Source organism: Lepidochelys olivacea, assembly GCF_965140295.1.
Source record: "Lepidochelys olivacea isolate rLepOli2 genome assembly, chromosome: 6".
In the NCBI taxonomy this organism is placed as follows: domain Eukaryota; kingdom Metazoa; phylum Chordata; order Testudines; family Cheloniidae; genus Lepidochelys; species Lepidochelys olivacea.
This window is the reverse complement of record NC_140416.1, coordinates 106,237,843-106,255,408: the sequence shown is the minus strand read 5'-3', so window position 1 is coordinate 106,255,408 and position 17,566 is coordinate 106,237,843. Positions and strand designations below refer to the sequence as shown.

Below are 17,566 nucleotides of genomic sequence, written 5' to 3'. Positions count from 1 at the left end.
AAGGAAGAAGAGAAGAGCAGCTAGTCCTAAAGGAAAAGGGGAAGTCAATGGAGACTACACCAAATATGAGCCCCAGGAGGATACAGAATAGCGTTGAAGAGGATTAAAAGGGAGAATAGGAATGGAAAGAACTTGCAGCCAGAGGGAACAGGGGATAGACCAGAGAATCACACTGTCACCAGGAAAAGGCAGGTCTATGTGATCGGGGACTCCTTACTGAGAAGAATAGACAGGCCTGTAACCAGAGCTGATCCAGAAAATAGAAGGGTGTGCTGTCTACCAGGTGCTAAGATATGGGATGTGGACCTGAGGTTGAAGAGGATCCTAAAGGGAGTGGGAAAGAATGCACTGATCGTCCTTCATGTGGGAACAAATGATACAGGTAGATTCTCACTGGAACGTATCAGGGGAGACTATGCCAGGCTGGGGAAGACACTTAGGGAAATCGAGGCTCAGGTGATCTTCAGTGGGATTCTGCCTGTTCCTAGAGAAGGGCAAAATTATGACTATCAACAGATGGCTCAGGCAGTGGTGCTATAAGGGAGGCTTTGAGATGTATGGCCACTGGGAGGACAGTTCTCTCAGGATGGACTTCATCTGAGTAGGGAAGGAAATAGACTTCTAGGATGGAGGATGGCACAACTGATTAAGAGAGCTTTAAACTAGGAATCTGGGGGAGATGGTTGGGAGATGTCCAGGTAATCTCCACGCTGGATTTTAACATTGAGAGGGAAGAAAACAAAGTAAGAAAGGATACAGCCGTGGGTAGGAGAATGCACATAAGGAGGAAGGGCAGTGTGGATACCAGTCTAATAGGTCATACTGGCGGTAGAATGTCTGTGCCTAATTGGGTAAAGAATGTGACCGAGGCCAAACAGCAAAAATTAAGATGTTTGTACGCCAATGCGAGGAGCCTAGGTAATGAAATGGAGGAACTAGAGCTACTGGTGCAGGAAGTGAAACCAGATATTATAGAGATAACAGAAACATGGTGGAATAGTCGTCATGACTGGACTACAGATATTGAAGGGTATGTGCTGTTTAGGAAAGACAGAAATAAAGGTAAAGGTGGTGGAGTAGCATTGTATATCAATGATGAGGTAGAATGTAAAGAAATAAGAAGCAATGGAATGGATAAGACAGAGTCCATCTGGGCAAAAATCACATTGGGGAAGAAAACTACAAGAGCCTCCCCTGTAATAGTGCTTGGGGTGTGCTATAGACCGCCAGGATCTAATTTGGATATGGATAGAGCCCTCTTTAATGTTTTTAATGAAGTAAATACTAATGGAAACTGCGTCATCATGGGAGACTTTATCTTCCCAGATATAGACTGGAGGACAAATGCTAGTAATAATAATAGGGCTCAGATTTTCCTAGATGCGATAGCTGATGGATTCCTTCATCAAGTAGTTGCTGAACCGACAAGAGGGGGTGCCATTTTAGATTTGGTTTTGGTGAGTAGTGAGGACCTCATAGAAGAAATGGTTGTAGGGGACAACCTTGGTTCAAGTGATCATGAGCTAATTCAGTTCAAACTGAACGGAAGGATAAACAAAAATAAATCTGCGACTAGGGTTTTTGATCTCAAAAGGGCTGACTTTCAAAAATTAAGGAAATTAGTTAGGGAAGTGGATTGGACTGAAGAACTTATGGATCTGAAGTTGGAGGAGGCCTGGAATTACTTCAAGTCAAAGCTGCAGAAGCTATCAGAAGCCTGCATCCCAAGAAAGGGGGAAAAATTCATAGGCAAGAGTTGTAGACCAAGCTGGATGAGCAAGCATCTCAGAAAGGTGATTAAGAAAAAGCAGAAAGCATACAGGGAGTGGAAGATGGGAGGGATCAGCAAGGAAAGCTACCTTATTGAGATCAGAACATGTAGGGATAAAGTGAGAAAGGCTAAAAGTTAAGCAGAGTTGGACCTTGCAAAGAGAATTAAAACCAATAGTAAAAGGTTCTATAGCCATATAAATAAGAAGAAAACAGAGAAAGAAGAAGTGGGACCGCTAAACACTGAGGATGGAGTGGAGGTTAAAAATAATCTAGGCATGGCCCAATATCTAAATAAATACTTTGCCTCAGTCTTTAATGAGACTAATGAGGATCTTAGGGATAATGGTAGAATGACAAATGGGAATGAGGATATGGAGGTAGATATTACCATATCTGAGGTAGAAGCAAAACTCGAACAGCTTAATGGGACTAAATCGGGGGGCCCAGACAATCTTCATCCAAGAATATTAAAGGAATTGGCACATGAAATTGCAAGCCTATTGGCAAGAATTTTTAATGAATCTGTAAACTCAGGGGTTATACTGTATGACTGGAGAATTGCTAACATAGTTCCTATTTTTAAGAAAGGAAAAAAAGGTGATCCGGGTAACTACAGGCCTGTTAGTTTGACATCTGTAGTATGCAAGGTCTTGGAAAAAAATTTGAAGGAGGAAGTAGTTAAGGACATTGAGGTCAATGGTAAATGGGACAAAATACAACATGGTTTTATAAAAGGTACATTGTGCCAAACCAACCTGATCTCCTTCTTTGAGAAAGTAACAGATTTTTTAGACACAGGAAATACAGTGGATCTAATTTACCTAGATTTCAGTAAGGCATTTGATACTGGTGCCACATGGGGAATTATTAGGTGATACAGTGCCACATGGGAAAATTGAAAGGTGGATAAGGAATTGGTTAAGGGGAGACTACAGCAGGACATACTGAAAGGTGAACTGTCAGGCTGGAGGGAGGTTACCAGTGGAGTTCCTCAGGGATTGGTTTTGGGACCAATCTTATTTAATCTTTTTATTACTAACCTCGGCACAAAAAGTGGGAGTGTGCTAATAAAGTTTGCAGATGATACAAAGCTGGGAGGTATTGCCAATTTAGAGAAGGACAGGGATATCCTACAGGAGGATCTGGATGACCTTGTAAACTGGAGTAATAGTAATAGGATGAAATTTAATAGTGAGAAGTGTAAAGTCAGGGATTAATAACAAGAATTTTAGTTATAAGCTGTGGACGCATCAATTAGAAGTAACGGAGGAGGAGAAGGACCTTGGAGTATTGGTTGATCATAGGATGACTATGAGCCGCCAATGTGATATGGCCATGAAAAAAGCTAATGCGGTCTTGGGATGCATCAGGCGAGGTATTTCCAGTAGAGATAAGGAGGTATTAGTACCGTTATACAAGGCACTGGTGAGACCTAATCTGGAATACTGTGTGCAGTTCTGGTCTCCCATGTTTAAGAAAGATGAATTCAAACTGGAACAGGTACAGAGAAGGGCTACTAGGATGATCCGAGGAATGGAAAACCTGTCTTATGAAAGGAGACTCAAGGAGCTTGGCTTGTTTAGCCTAACCAAAAGAAGGCTGAGGGGAGATATGATTGCTCTCTATAATTATATCAGAGGGATAAATACCAGAGAGGGAGAGGAATTATTTAAACTCAGTACCAACGTGGACACAAGAACAAATGGATATAAACTGGCCACCAGGAAGTTTAGATTTGAAATTAGACGAAGGTTTTTAACCATCAGAGGAGTGAAGTTCTGGAACCTTCCAAGGGAAGCAGTGGGGACAAAAGACCTATCTGGCTTCAAGATTAAACTTGATAAGTTTATGGAGGAGATGGTATGATGGGATAACATGATTTTGGCAATTAATTGATCTTTATCTATTCATGGTAAATAGGCTGTCAAGGTTCCTTCCCCATTCTGAACTCTAGGGTACAGATGTGGGGACCTGCATGAAAAATCCCCTAAGCTTATTTTTACCAGCTTAGGTTAAAACTTCCCCAAGGTACAAACTATTTTTCCTTTTGTCCCTGGACTTCATTGCTGCCACCACCAAGCATCTAGCAAATATAACAGGGAAAGAGCCCCACTTGGAGACATCTTCCCCCAAAATATCCCCCCAAGTCCTACACCCCCTTTCCTGGGGAAGGCTTGATAATAATCCTCGCCAATTGGTATAGGTGAACACAAACCCAAACCCTTGAATCTTAAGGACAATGAAAAAGCAATCAGGTTCTTAAAAGAAGAATTTTAATTGAAGTAAAAGAATCACCTCTGTAAAATCAGGATGGTAAATACCTTACAGGGTAATCAGATTCAAAACACAGAGAATCCCTCTATGCAAAACCTTAAGTTACAAAAAGACACAAAAACAGGAATATACATTCCATTCAGCACAACTTATTTTATCAGCCTTTTAAACAAAACAGAATCTAATGCATATCTAACTAGATTGCTTACTAACTCTTTACAGGAGTTCTGACCTGAATTCCTGCTCTGGTCCCGGCAAAAACCAACACACACACAGACAGAGAACCCTTTGTTTCCCCCCCCCCTCCAGCTTTGAAAGTATCTTGTGTCCTCATTGGTCATTTTGGTCAGGTGCCAGCGAGGTTGTCTTAGCTTCTTAACCCTTTACAGGTGAAAGGGTTTTTCCTCTGGTCAGGAGGGATTTAAAGGTGTTTACCCTTCCCTTTATATTTATGACATAGGCCCAATGTCCCATGATGGGATGTTAGATGGGGTGGGATCTGAGTTACTACAGAGAATTCTTTCCTGGGTATCTGGCTGGTGAATCTTGCCCACATGCTCAGGGGTCAGCTGATCACCATATTTGGGGTCAGGAAAGATTGGAAGAGGCCCTGGGGGTTTTTCGCCTTCCTCTGCAGCATGGGGCAGGGGTCACTTGCTGGAGGATTCTCTGCACCTTGAAGTCTTTAAACCATGATTTGAGGACATAGGTGAGAGGTTTATTGCAGGAGTGGGTGGGTGAGATTCTGTGGCCTGAATTGTGCAGGAGGTCAGACTAGATGATCATAATGGTCCCTTCTGACCTAAATGTCTATGAGTACAAGGTACAAGATGAGCCCATTTTGGCATTCTGAACTGGGATTTTAATAGTGAACTAGCAATAGCTGTTTAGCACAGATGTTTCTTTAATTGTGATGCAGCACATTAACAAATTCCACAATCACCATCGGAACACAGTGAATTTCCCATATGTATCACAATTATAGAAACACCTGTGCTATAGAATGGCTAAAATTCTAATCAGAGGACTAGAAAAGAAACTGCAAACCCATATGTTTAGGTGACGTTTCCATGGATACTACTGTCTTCCATCTGCAGTTTGCACACTGAGTTTCAGCAAGTGGCAAAATAAATTCTATCTATCTAGGGTTTTGAATAGCAGGATGGAGACCTTAGATTGGACTTTGTATTCATTCAAAATGGGGCCAAAGGCAGAGGGTGGAGCAGCAGGGTTATATGCCCTGTGTTGCTAAGCAGATGAGTTGCTGCATTTTGTGTCAGGTGGAGCTTTTTTCAGGGTGTGTAACTTCGTTCACAGAAATAATAAGTTGCAGCAATGAAAACTGGAGATCATGAATGTGTGGGTCCCTATGACCTGGTCTGAGTACAAAATAATGGGACACAATCTTCTAGCCAGGCATCGATGCACATCATCTGTACACTGCTTGCACTTCACCCCATGTTGTCTTCCACTTCAGCCAACAACCTCATATATATGTTGAATGATATGGAGGTGAAGACTGAGCCCGAGGAACTCTTCAGGGAAGGGCCCTAGAGGTGAAGGAACATCTACCACAATGGTACGGTGTATTCAGCAAAAGAAAAGACCCGACCCATTCCTGAATGTTTCCATTCAGGGCTCATGTTTCTTGGAGGTGGCAGAGGAGTATTTGGCAATCAGTGGCATCAGCTGCTACAATGAGGCTCAGCAAGATGAATATAAAGAAAAGGAGTACTTGTGGCACCTTAGAGACTAACCAATTTATTTGAGCATAAGCTTTCGTGAGCTACAGCTCACTTCATTGGATGCATACTGTGGAAAGTACAGAAGATCTTTTTATACACACAAACCATGAAAAAATGGGTGTTTACCACTACAAAAGGTTTTCTCTCCCCCCACCCCACTCTCCTGCTGGTAATAGCTTATCTAAAGTGATCACTCTCCTTACAATGTGTATGATAATCAAGTCGGGCCATTTCCAGCACAAATCCAGGTTTTCTCCCCCCCTCCCCCCCACAAACCCACTCTCCTGTTGGTAATAGCTTATCTAAAGAGATCACTCTCCTTACAATGTGTATGATAATCAAGGTGGGCCATTTCCAGCACAAATCCAGGGTTTAACAGGAACGTCTGAGGAAGGGGGAGGGGGGGCGGGTTGGAAAACAAGGGTTGCCTTGCATAGGTTACCTTGCATAATGACTTAGCCACTCCCAGTCTCTATTGAAGCCTAAGTTAATTGTATCCAATTTGCAAATTAATTCCAATTCAACAGTTTCTCGCTGGAGTCTGGATTTGAAGTTTTTCTGTTGGAATATCGCAACTTTCATGTCTGTAATCGCGTGACCAGAGAGATTGAAGTGTTCTCTGACTGGTTTATGAATGTTATAATTCTTGACATCTGATTTGTGTCCATTTATTCTTTTACATAGAGACTGTCCAGTTTGACCAATGTACATGGCAGAGGGGCATTGCTGGCACATGATGGCATATATCACATTGGTGGATGTGCAGGTGAACGAGCCTCTGATAGTGTGGCTGATGTTATTAGGCCCTGTGATGGTGTCCCCGAATAGATATGTGGACACAGTTGGCAACAGGCTTTGTGGCAAGGATAGGTTCCTGGGTTAGTGGTTCTGTTGTGTGGTATGCGGTTGCTGGTGAGTATTCACTTCAGATTGGGGGGCTGTCTGTAGGCAAGGACTGGCCTGTCTCCCAAGATTTGTGAGAGTGTTGGGTCATCCTTCAGGATAGGTTGTAGATCCTTGATAATGCGTTGGAGGGGTTTTAGTTGGGGGCTGAAGGTGACGGCTAGTGGCGTTCTGTTATTTTCTTTGTTAGGCCTGTCCTGTAGTAGGTGACTTCTGGGAACTCTTCTGGCTCTATCAATTTGTTTCTTCACTTCCGCAGGTGGGTATTGTAGTTGTAAGAATGCTTGATAGAGATCTTGTAGGTGTTCGTCTCTGTCTGAGGGGTTGGAGCAAATGCGGTTGTATCACAGAGCTTGGCACTGTAGACAATGGATCATGTGGTGTGGTCAGGGTGAAAGCTGGAGAGATGTAGGTAGGAATAGCGGTCAGTAGGTTTCCGATATAGGGTGGTGTTTATGTGACCATCGTTTATTAGCACTGTGGTGTCCAGGAAGTGGATTTCTTGTGTGGACTGGACAAGGCTGAGGTTGATGGTGGGATGGAAATTGTTGAAATCATGGTGGAATTCCTCAAGGGCTTCTTTTCCATGGGTCCAGATGATGAAGATGTCATCAATATAGCGCAAGTAGAGTAGGGACGTTAGGGGATGAGAGCTGAGGAAGCGTTGTTCTAAGTCAGCCATAAAAATGTTGGCATACTGTGGGGCCATGCGGGTACCCATAGCAGTGCCGCTGATTTGAAGGTATACATTGTCCCCAAATGTAAAATAGTTATGGGTAAGGACAAAGTCACAAAGTTCAGCCACCAGGTTAGCCGTGACATTATCGGGGACAGTGTTCTTGACGGCTTGTAGTCCATCTTTGTGTGGAATGTTGGTGTAGAGGGCTTCTACATCCATAGTGGCCAGGATGGTGTTATCAGGAAGATCACTGTTGGATTGTAGTTTCCTCAGGAAGTCAGTGGTGTCTCAAAGATAGCTGGGAGTGCTGGTAGCGTAGGGCCTGAGGAGGGAGTCTACATAGCCAGACAATCTTGCTGTCAGGGTGCCAATGCCTGAGATGATGGGGTGCCCAGGATTTCCAGGTTTATGGATCTTGGGTAGTAGATAGAATATCCCAGGTCGGGGTTCCAGGGGTGTGTCTGTGCGGATTTGATCTTGTGCTTTTTCAGGGAGTTTCTTGAGCAAATGCTATAGTTTCTTTCGGTAACTCTCAGTGAGAGCAGAGGGTAATGGCTTGTAGAAAGTGGTGTTGGAGAGCTGCCGAGCAGCCTCTTGTTCATATTCCGACCTATTCATGATGACAACAGCACCTCCTTTGTCAGCCTTTTTGATTATGATGTCAGAGTTGTTTCTGAGGCTGTGGATGGCATTGTGTTCTGCACGGCTGAGGTTGTGGGGCAAGTGAGATGGTTGTGTTTTCCTTGTCTATAGATAGGAAGAGGTTCTCCATCAGAGCAACAAGTATCTGTGCCATACCCAGCTCTGAAACCTGACTGAGGCAGTGACTATACTGGGGAGGGGTGGGGAGGAATGGTGTTCTTAGTTCAAATTAGATATCTTGAAGACAAGATAGTTTGCAGTTTCACACAAGTTAGTAGGTTGTTAGTGGGTAGTTACTTTGATCTGCTGACTCACATGAAACCTGCAGACTTCCTTGTCCTCACTGTGTTTGCAGTGAAGTTACCTAGTGTTACCTAATGTTAGTTAGTAAAGAACAAACCTTTTCTCCTTTCCCACTAGTGAAGACAAGGCCTGAAAGGGGCCCGGAAGACAGAATCAGGTGGCACTGGAGACTAGTTTCTGCTAGTGTATGTTTTAGGCTGGGGATTAGATTTCTCTCTAAAGAGGTGCTGAAAATCTCTTTATTGATAATCTCAGTGCTATTATCACTCTAACAGATGTTTAACTAAACAATTAAACAAACAGTGAAATTTGGGCCCAATGAAATGTATTTTGAAGCCAATAGGAGTTTTGCCTGGATAAGGACAGTAGGACTGTAGGACTCTTTATAGTCACACAATGAAAAACTGCTTTTCTTTGTCCTAGGCGAGTGAGAATTGAGAGGTTTCAGCCGTGTTAGTCTGTATTCGCAAAAAGAAAAGGAGTACTTGTGGCACCTTAGAGACTAACCAATTTATTTGAGCATGAGCTTTCGTGAGCTACAGCTCACTTCATGCATCCGATGGATTGCATTTCTTTTTGAGAATTGAGACACACACAGACACACACACAAAATCAGGAGAGAAAGTTAGCCAAATAAAAAAGGTAGAACTGAGACAACTAATAAGTGGTTATCCTAGAAGTGAAAATTCTGTTAGTAGCAAGTATAATTTCTAACTTTAGTTTCATTTAAAAATTTCATACCAGCCTTATAGTTCTGATTTAAAACAATGGGGTCAATTTCATCACTGGTTTAACGCCACAGAAATCAGTGGAGTTGTATCTTTTTACACCAGGGATGAATTTGGCCCAGAAATTTTGTTTATAGAAAATAAAACTCATCATAGTACAGATGTATGGACCTTAAATTTTATATGTTGCACTGGTCATTACCCAGGCCCTCTGCATAGGCTTTAATTCCACTCGCTGACTCTAACTTTTTCGTTACATCTGTAATTCAGGCAGGTTGATACCTAAATCTGATCATCTGCAACCACACAGAAGCTCAGCTGAGATTCGTTTAAAAATAATTGGACTTTTAAGGGTCGATTTTCAAACAAAAGATGGGCCTGAACTTAAGCACCAGAGCCAAGTAACCCTCTGCCTCAAAACACTGGGGACATTTGGATTTCAATCCTATTCCAGATCCAAATTTTGTGATTTAGGCCCAACAAGCATTGTATCTACAAACAGACTATTTGACAATCTATGTTAATATAGATAGATAGGAGAATGTTGCCTGATTTCAAGACATTCATATTATTGTTATATAATATGGGTTATAGGCTCACCAATTAATCTGATCAGAAGAGAGTAAAGGTTCTTTTGCCAGAATCAGGCTACATAGAGTTTTGCAAGGACCCTTGGGATGTATGATGAGGACATTCACACCGATGACAAAATACGGTCTTAAAAACTTTTATAGAGAAATGGAATAATAATCAAATGGAAAAGTAATTAATAAGAATTACAAAGGAAATAGTATTGTTCTAGAAGTACATGTCACACCCTTCCTTGATAACCTGGTGGTAAGAGACAAAGGATCAGCCTGTCCTCTGGCATGCCAAAAGAGTCTGATGATCCAGGTTCCTCAATTCTCGAGTGGGAGGTGCAGAATTTAGGAGAAGCTAGAGAGCTAAAAGCTATAGAAAGATGATAAAGGCTAACTTAAAGCCTGACTAAAACTAACTAACATGGTGGGTTGCCGCTCTTATAGAGCCTGAGCTCTATGTGCCCACCTTCCTTGTCCAAACAATTTCCTCACCCACAAAATATCAGGGCATGCTTACTCTATAGGCTGGCATGTTCAGACGTATCAATGACCATTGGTTCAGTCTCACATCTGTCATTTCTGGCCTAACCAGCTTTTTCCATGTTCTTTGTTGTGTGCCTATTAAGTTTAAAGAAGGCATGAACTTAGGTAGCCATCTATCTATGCCAAAGGCCTAATTTGCTTTAACTCATCATCACTTATCTAGGGTAAAGGTTCAGAACATATGTGCTCTAACTTGTTTTAGCTCAACATACAGGATGTGGCCTATAGGTTCCTTGCATTATTGCCAATCTGTAAATCTATCATAATAAAACAAACAATCAAACCCATAAGAAAAGGTATATTACCAAGCACACAGGCTAGCCCTATGGGCTACACATTAGAGATCAGCCCTATATTAACAGTGGGAAACCAATGGGGAAAGGGGTCACGTAACACTTTGATAACTTGTCATAAAAGCACAAGGGAGGCAGATCCTCAACTGGGGTAAGTTGTAAATTTGCACCAGATGAAGGGATGCACCTAGATGGCGTCATAATTTCCTAGGCTCAAAGTGCCCAAAAATGCATGTGTGAGTGCATATGCAGCCATCAAGTTAGAACAGTGACACAAATTCTGGTCAATATCAGAGAATATCAGGGTTGGAAGGGACCTCAGGAGGTCATCTAGTCTAATCCCCTGCTCAAAGCAGGACCAATCCCCAACTAAATCATCCCAGGCAGGACTTTGTCAAGACTGACCTTAAAAACCTCAAAGCAAGGAGATTCCACCACCTCCCTAGGTAACGCATTCCAGTGCTTCACCACCCTCCTAGTGAAAAAGCTTTTCCTAATATCCAACCTAAACCTCCCCACTGTAACTTGAGACCATTACTCCTCGTTCTGTCATCTGCTACCACTGAGAACAGTCTAGATCCATCCTCTTTGGAACCCCCTTTCAGGTAGTTGAAAGCAGCTATCAAATCCCCCCTCATTCTTCTCTTCTACAGGCTAAACAATCCCAGCTCCCTCAGCCTCTCCTCATAAGTCATGTGTTCTAGACCCCTAATAATTTTTGTTGCCCTTCGCTGGACTCTCTCCAATTTATCCACATCCTTCTTGTAGTGTGGGGCCCAAAACTGGACACAGTACTCCAGATGTGGCCTCATCAGTGTCGAATAGAGGGGAACGATCACGTACCTCGATCTGCTGGCAATGCCCCTACTTATACAGCCCAAAATGCCAGTGGCCTTCTTGGCAACAAGGGCACACTGTTGACTCATATCCAGCTTCTCATCCACTGTAACCCCTAGGTCCTTTTCTGCAGAACTGCTGCCGAGCCATTCAGTCTGTAGCAGTGCATGGGATTCTTCCGTCCTAAGTGCAGGACTCTGCACTTGTCTTTGTTGAACCTCATCAGATTTCTTTTGGCCCAATCCTCTAATTTGTCTAGGTCCCTCTGTATCCTATCCCTACCATCCAGCATATCTACCACTCCTCCCAGTTTAGTGTCATCTGCAAACTTGCTGAGGGTGCAGTCCACGCCATCCTCAAGATCATTAATGAAGATACTGAACAAAACCGGCCCCAGGATGGACCCTTGGGACACTCTGCTTCATACCGGCTGCCAACTAGACATAGACCCATTGATCACTACCCGTTGAGCCCAATGATCTAGCCAGCTTTCTATCCACCTTATAGTCCATTCATCCAGCCCATACTTCTTTAACTTGCTGGCAAGAATACTGTGGGAAACCGTAACAAAAGCTTTGCTAAAGTCAAGGAATAACATGTCCACTGCTTTCCCCTCATCCACAGAACCAGCTATCTTGTCACAGAAGGCAATTAGATTAGTCAGGTATGACTTGCCTTTGGTGAATCCATTCTGACTGTTCCTGATCAGTTTCCTCTCCTCTTAGCACTTCAGAATTGATTCCTTGAGGACCTGCTCCATGATTTTTCCAGGGACTGAGGTGAGGATGACTGGCCTGTAGTTCCCCGGATCCTCCTTCTTCCCTTTTTTAAAGATGAGTACTACATTGGCCTTTTTCCAGTCTTCCGGGACATCCCCCAATCGCCATGAGTTTTCAAAGATAATGGCCAATGGCTCTGCAATCACATCCGCCAACTCTTTTAGCACTCTCGGATGCAGCTCATCTGGTGCTCGTCCAGCTTTTCTAAATAGTCCTGAACCACTTCTTTCTTCACAGAGGGCTGGTCGCCTCCTCCCTATGCAGTGCTGTCCAGTGCAGCAGTCTGGGAGCTGACCTTGTTCGTGAAGGCAGTGGCAAAAAAAGCATTGAGTACATTAGCTTTTCCCACATCCTCTGTCACTAGGTTGCCTCCCTCATTCAGTAAGGGGCCCACACTTTCCTTGACTTTCCTATTATTGCGAACATGCCTGAAGAAACCCTTCTTGTTCCTCTTAACATCACTTGCTAGCTGCTACTCCAAGTGTGATTTGGCCTTCCTGATTTCATTCCTGCATGCCTGAGCAATATTTTTATACTCTTCCCTGGTCATTTGTCCAATCTTCCACGTCTTGTAAGCTTCTTTTTTGTGTTCAAGATCAGGAAGGATTTCACTGTTAAGCCAAGCTGGTCACCTGCCATATTTACTATTCTTTCTACACATCGGGATGGTTTGTTCCTGTAACCTCAATAAGGATTCTTTAAAATACAACCAGCTCTCCTGGACTCATTCTTCTGTTGAAAGAAAGTCTCTTCACTCAAATGATTTTCTCCATACTTGTTTGTAAAAAGCATATCTGAACCAGTTTACAGTCTGTAGGACTGACCTCCAATGCTGACAATGTCATAAATTAGGTTTGCAAGCACCATAAGGATCAGAAATACTAAGGGGACATAAAAAATTAATTTTTAAATATACTTTGCAGTTCATGCACAATTAGGTGCAACTTATTTTTTAAATTCCCTTTTCTATTCAGGATTCATTTTACTTGACATAAAACTTTTTGTTTTATGCTTGTGGGAGTTGAGTCTTATAAATAATAGAATTTCACTTGTTTTGGCTTTCAGGAAAGGCGAGGATTGCAGTTTTATAAACTCCACTATGTATTCAGTTTTAAGTAAGATATACTTGGCCAAATTTGGCTCTGGTATAAACAGGTGTAGCAACACTGAATTCAGTAGGGTTGCACCTTTTGACACCTGGGCTGAATTTGGCCTACTTTGCTTAAATTCATATCAGTATCTCTGTATTAGCAGTCTAGGATTAAGATTTCTCAAGAAAGTACAATGGAACACGACAGCATGGTTCTTTGTTCTGAATTCTGTTTCTTCCCAGCTGCTGCTGGAACATTGGCAGAGTGATAACACTTATCCTTTATTTTAAATTCCTTGCAGACATAATGATCCTTCAACAAGTCTAGTGTGAAATCTGTGAACACAGAAAAAGTGAATGGAAAAGGAATTCAGAAGTTATTACATACAATGTTCATTTATGAACCTTGGGCCTGATCCCCAGTCAGTATAAATCAAGCCTAGTGCCATTGAATCAATGGACAACAATATGAATGTATTATACAGACATTGCTTTGTGCCCATTGACAGACCACTGACAGATTGAGAACATTAAGATGGTCTCACTTGCTCTTGTCTGTCCTTAGCAGCTTCAGTATGGAAGCAAACTCCTTATTAGGACCCACTACTATGCCAACTGTATTTGTTCTGGAATCAATGGAGTGAGTCAAATTCAAGGGGCGATATCCACAACTGGTGTAAATAGACAAAAGGAACCAAGTTAGCTCTAAAACATACCCTAGATCTGAACACATGGGTTTGGAGAAAGTTTGTATTTTAATCTGCATCTGAACTTTAATGTTGGCTCATTGTCTAATTGGAAAATCAAAGGGCTCTCTTTGGGTCTGGTCAGTAGACACACAAGGTCACTGTTTTGTGCTGAATAAGTCTTCCATTTGGAAGACTTCCAAAATAGCCAAGAAAGGGCTAGAGAAAGGAAGCATTTGCCTAGAAGCATGAGAGGATACTGGAGTTTTTCCAGTGAATGACATATAGAGTTCATTGACATGAGAAGTAAAATGCTGTGAGTAAATGTTAGTCTTTTTTTAAAAAATAGAATGCAAGCGGCAGAGAGTAGAAAACTCAGTCATCTGTAGATTTGTTTTGGCCAGTTCTATGAATCTGCTAAGGCTCCCAGGTTGGAGGTCCAGGAGGGCAAGCCGATATCTAAAATCGGGCCATTCCCCAGTGGGGCACAATAACTTTTGAAACAAACAAGTTAAGATATTGTGCAGCACCAGCTAAAGCAAATATCTAAGTCTCTCCTAACAAAGTGATTTTAACCTAGGAGTAATCCAAAGCAGCAGACTTCCAAAGTATTAGCAGGGAGACAATTTGCATATTAATGATAGGGACCCTCTAAAAGGAGACCATCTCCAAACAGAGGCCTACATTTTCATAAATTACTGATGATTTGGGATGCCTGGGTTTTGGGGTTCCCTGACTGAGACAATTTAAAGTATCGATCTGATTTCCAAAAAGTGGTGAGCATCCCCTCTCCCCCGCCCCCGCACAAAAACCCTTTTGAGACATCTCAAGTTGGACACAAAAACTTGGGCGCTCCTGAAAATTTAGGCTTTAACGGGGTCAGGGTAGCATCTGGAAAATACATGTATAATGTTCTTGTTTAAAGTACGCTTTAAAAGTCTTTCTATAGTCCTCCTGGAATGCATTTGATATTCTTGGAAATTCACTGTTCTTCTTCATTCCTCTGAGAAGCAGAAAGGGCAAATGACTGAAGGGTGAAAGCAACTCTCATTTTATCAAGGCATATTTTCATGAAAAGAATGCCGCGCTGAGGAGAATATTAGAACAAGGGAAATAACATGTATTGTTGTCATTGCTTGACCTGTTCTGGCACCTCCTGTGCATACAAACAGAAGTACTCCTCTGCCAAGAGGTCTGTGGTGGCAATTGTGGAGCAGTGCTGGTACAGAGGGATGGCTTGTCCTAGAAAATATGTCAGTTTCAAAGAAAAGTAGACCTCATTGGTTAGCCTCAAAAACATCTAGTCTTACGTCAGTAGGTATCATGCTTTGTACACTGTGGGCCTGAACGTAGGGAGGACAGAACAAACTGATCCTGAAATCACCTCAGGGAGATCTACTGTCCTTGGTATTGACATGACTCCCAGCTGTCCTCTCACGGGTTCTGTAGCAGTTTCTCTGTGCCAAGTGACCAAGAACCAAACAAACAAAAATGTTTTTATGGTCCCATTGGGATCATTCCCTACCCGCAGCCCTGGTGAGTCAGGTGGAGAACTGTGCTACTGTAGGGAAAGTCATAATGAAAACAAGGAAAATCCTTAACTGTCTAATCTAGTAATTGAGCTAAATACTGGGGTTTACATGGAAATATTCAAGCATGCCTGGCAATTTTAAAGAACAACTAAAAGGAGCATTATAGAAGGGAAAAATGGCAATGGAGCAGCTTCTCTAACATATGCATCGAGCATCTCTGCTTCAAATTAAAGACAAATTAACTCAATCATTTAACCCAAAAGTTAGATACATGCCTTGGTATTTAATTCATGCAAATCCCATATTCTTGACCACACCAGAAGGGCACAGAAGTCAAGTCCCTTTTCAGAATTACTGGTTTGGAAAATATTGTTGACGTTACTTTGATAGACTCAGGCTTTCAAGAGGATTGAAAACTGCTTTAGATTATACTGCTTTGCTTAGATTCTGCTGCAGTGCGTGCTACAGGAACAATGTATCTAACCAAATACCTCAGGAGGGGAGGCCCTGTCCATCTATGTACATGCACACATATACTTTACTTCTTGGCCTGTACTATTAAGGTCTTGATGGCATGTGAGGTTCCAGAATGCTAAGAATATGGTAGGAAACCCAGGGCATAACTGAGGGGCACAGTAATCTAATTTTTTTTTTTTTTTTTTTTTTGCTGGGAATTTCAAAGAAGCCTAAAGGAGTTAGTTGCCCAAATCCCATTAAGATTCAGTAGGAGCTGGGCACTTGCTGACTCCTTTGAATATTCCTGCTTTAATCATTTAATTAAATAAAGGCACTTTAACTGATAGTAGGTGTGTCCCTTGAGCTCTGGCCCCAGAGCTCTGAGAAGTTGGGAAAGTTATTTTTGGTGTACTGACTTTTCTGGGCTTTGGTTAGTCATTTGCTGGCTGTAAATTTGCCAGTCCAGAAGTGCTGCTGGATTGAGAAATCTCAAAGAAATTAACTAAAGGCAATTAAATGCCCTGTGTGTGTGTTCTGGGCTTACAAATTTTCTGTTCATTCTCCCTCAGGGAGGCGATGTTAATCAGTCTCTGATAAATAAGACTAATAATACAGATTTCATTTTCCTTCCGCCCTACTTAATAAAAATAGAGCCTCCCCCGATGCCTAACAGCAAATACATGAATATCTGGTAATAACATTGTATAGCCCCAGGCAGAGTTTTCCACCCCAAGCCTGGAGGCCAGGCAGAGTGTGTTGCCCCCCAGCAAGCCGCGAGAGCCTAAAACACTGGCAAGAAGGACCCTGTAGCTCCCTTGATGCATCATTAAGTTGATGGGCTGAATCCAATCACACTGACAGATTCCATCTTCACCCTCAGGACAATAAACAATCTTTGTGATGATCCAAAATTCACACTCTGAGATCGAACTAGTCTGATTCTGATTATCAAAACCATTCAAGCTTCATATCACAATCTTACCACATTTGGGGAGGAGGGGAGGAATCTCTCTCTCTCACACACACACACAGTTTTATTTTTGACCCATTTTGCTGGTTTGTGCCTATTAGCTATTCTGGTTTGTGTATCAAATACAGATTCTTCACAAACTGATTAATAAAAAGTACCTTTTCTTCCTTACCCCCATCTAAGCCCACCCACACTTTCTTGTACAAAAAGCAGACAGAGATCTTGTTTCTTCACTCTGTGAGATTTTTTGCAGCCTATCTGCTGTCAGCACCCATCTGCCTCTTCCCCATGTTGATTCCAACATTTTTATAGCTATGAGCCAAAGAAATATTGCTTGGGAAACATCATCTGGCTTGGCAAAACTTAATTTATTTATTAAAGGTCTAATCCAGATTCAATTTAGCTAATTTTTAACAAAAAATGGAAGGTGAAACACCTGAAATAAAAAGTGCCCCGATATAATTTGGGGGTGGGAGTTGAACAAAATATTTTGTTTGACCAGAAACAAAAATTGGCGGGTGGGAGGGGGGTCATTTTGTTAAGGATTAAAACCAAAACAAACAAAAAATCTTTTTCAGTTGATACCAAACTGTTTTTTTTTTCCCAGATTGTTGGGTTCGGCCCCCTGAACCCAAGTTGCTCGTTTGCTCGGCTCTGATTTCAAGTTCTTTCTATGGCTGTAGTCTTACAGCATGCATTTGCCTTCCACTTGGCTATCCACTGGCTTTTTCAGTTCTCCTGAAATGAGATAA

General features: G+C 42.2%; 2 protein-coding genes across 4 annotated transcripts in view; one reads left to right on the top strand and one right to left on the bottom strand.

Annotated features, from left to right (window-relative positions):
• The window catches only part of BEGAIN (brain enriched guanylate kinase associated), a 526,866-nt gene that overhangs the window by 168,593 nt on the left and 340,707 nt on the right, over positions 1–17,566 (top strand). The gene's annotated exons all lie outside the window — the stretch shown is intronic.
• The window catches only part of LOC311522593 (uncharacterized protein), a gene marked incomplete at its 5' end in the record, with an annotated part of 91,179 nt that continues 91,052 nt past the window's right edge, over positions 17,440–17,566 (bottom strand). Inside the window, one exon of the mRNA XM_084632065.1 lies at positions 17,440–17,552. Within this exon, the coding sequence (XP_084488191.1) occupies positions 17,544–17,552 (9 nt within the window). The 3' untranslated portion in view covers positions 17,440–17,543. The remainder of the gene's footprint in view (positions 17,553–17,566) is intronic.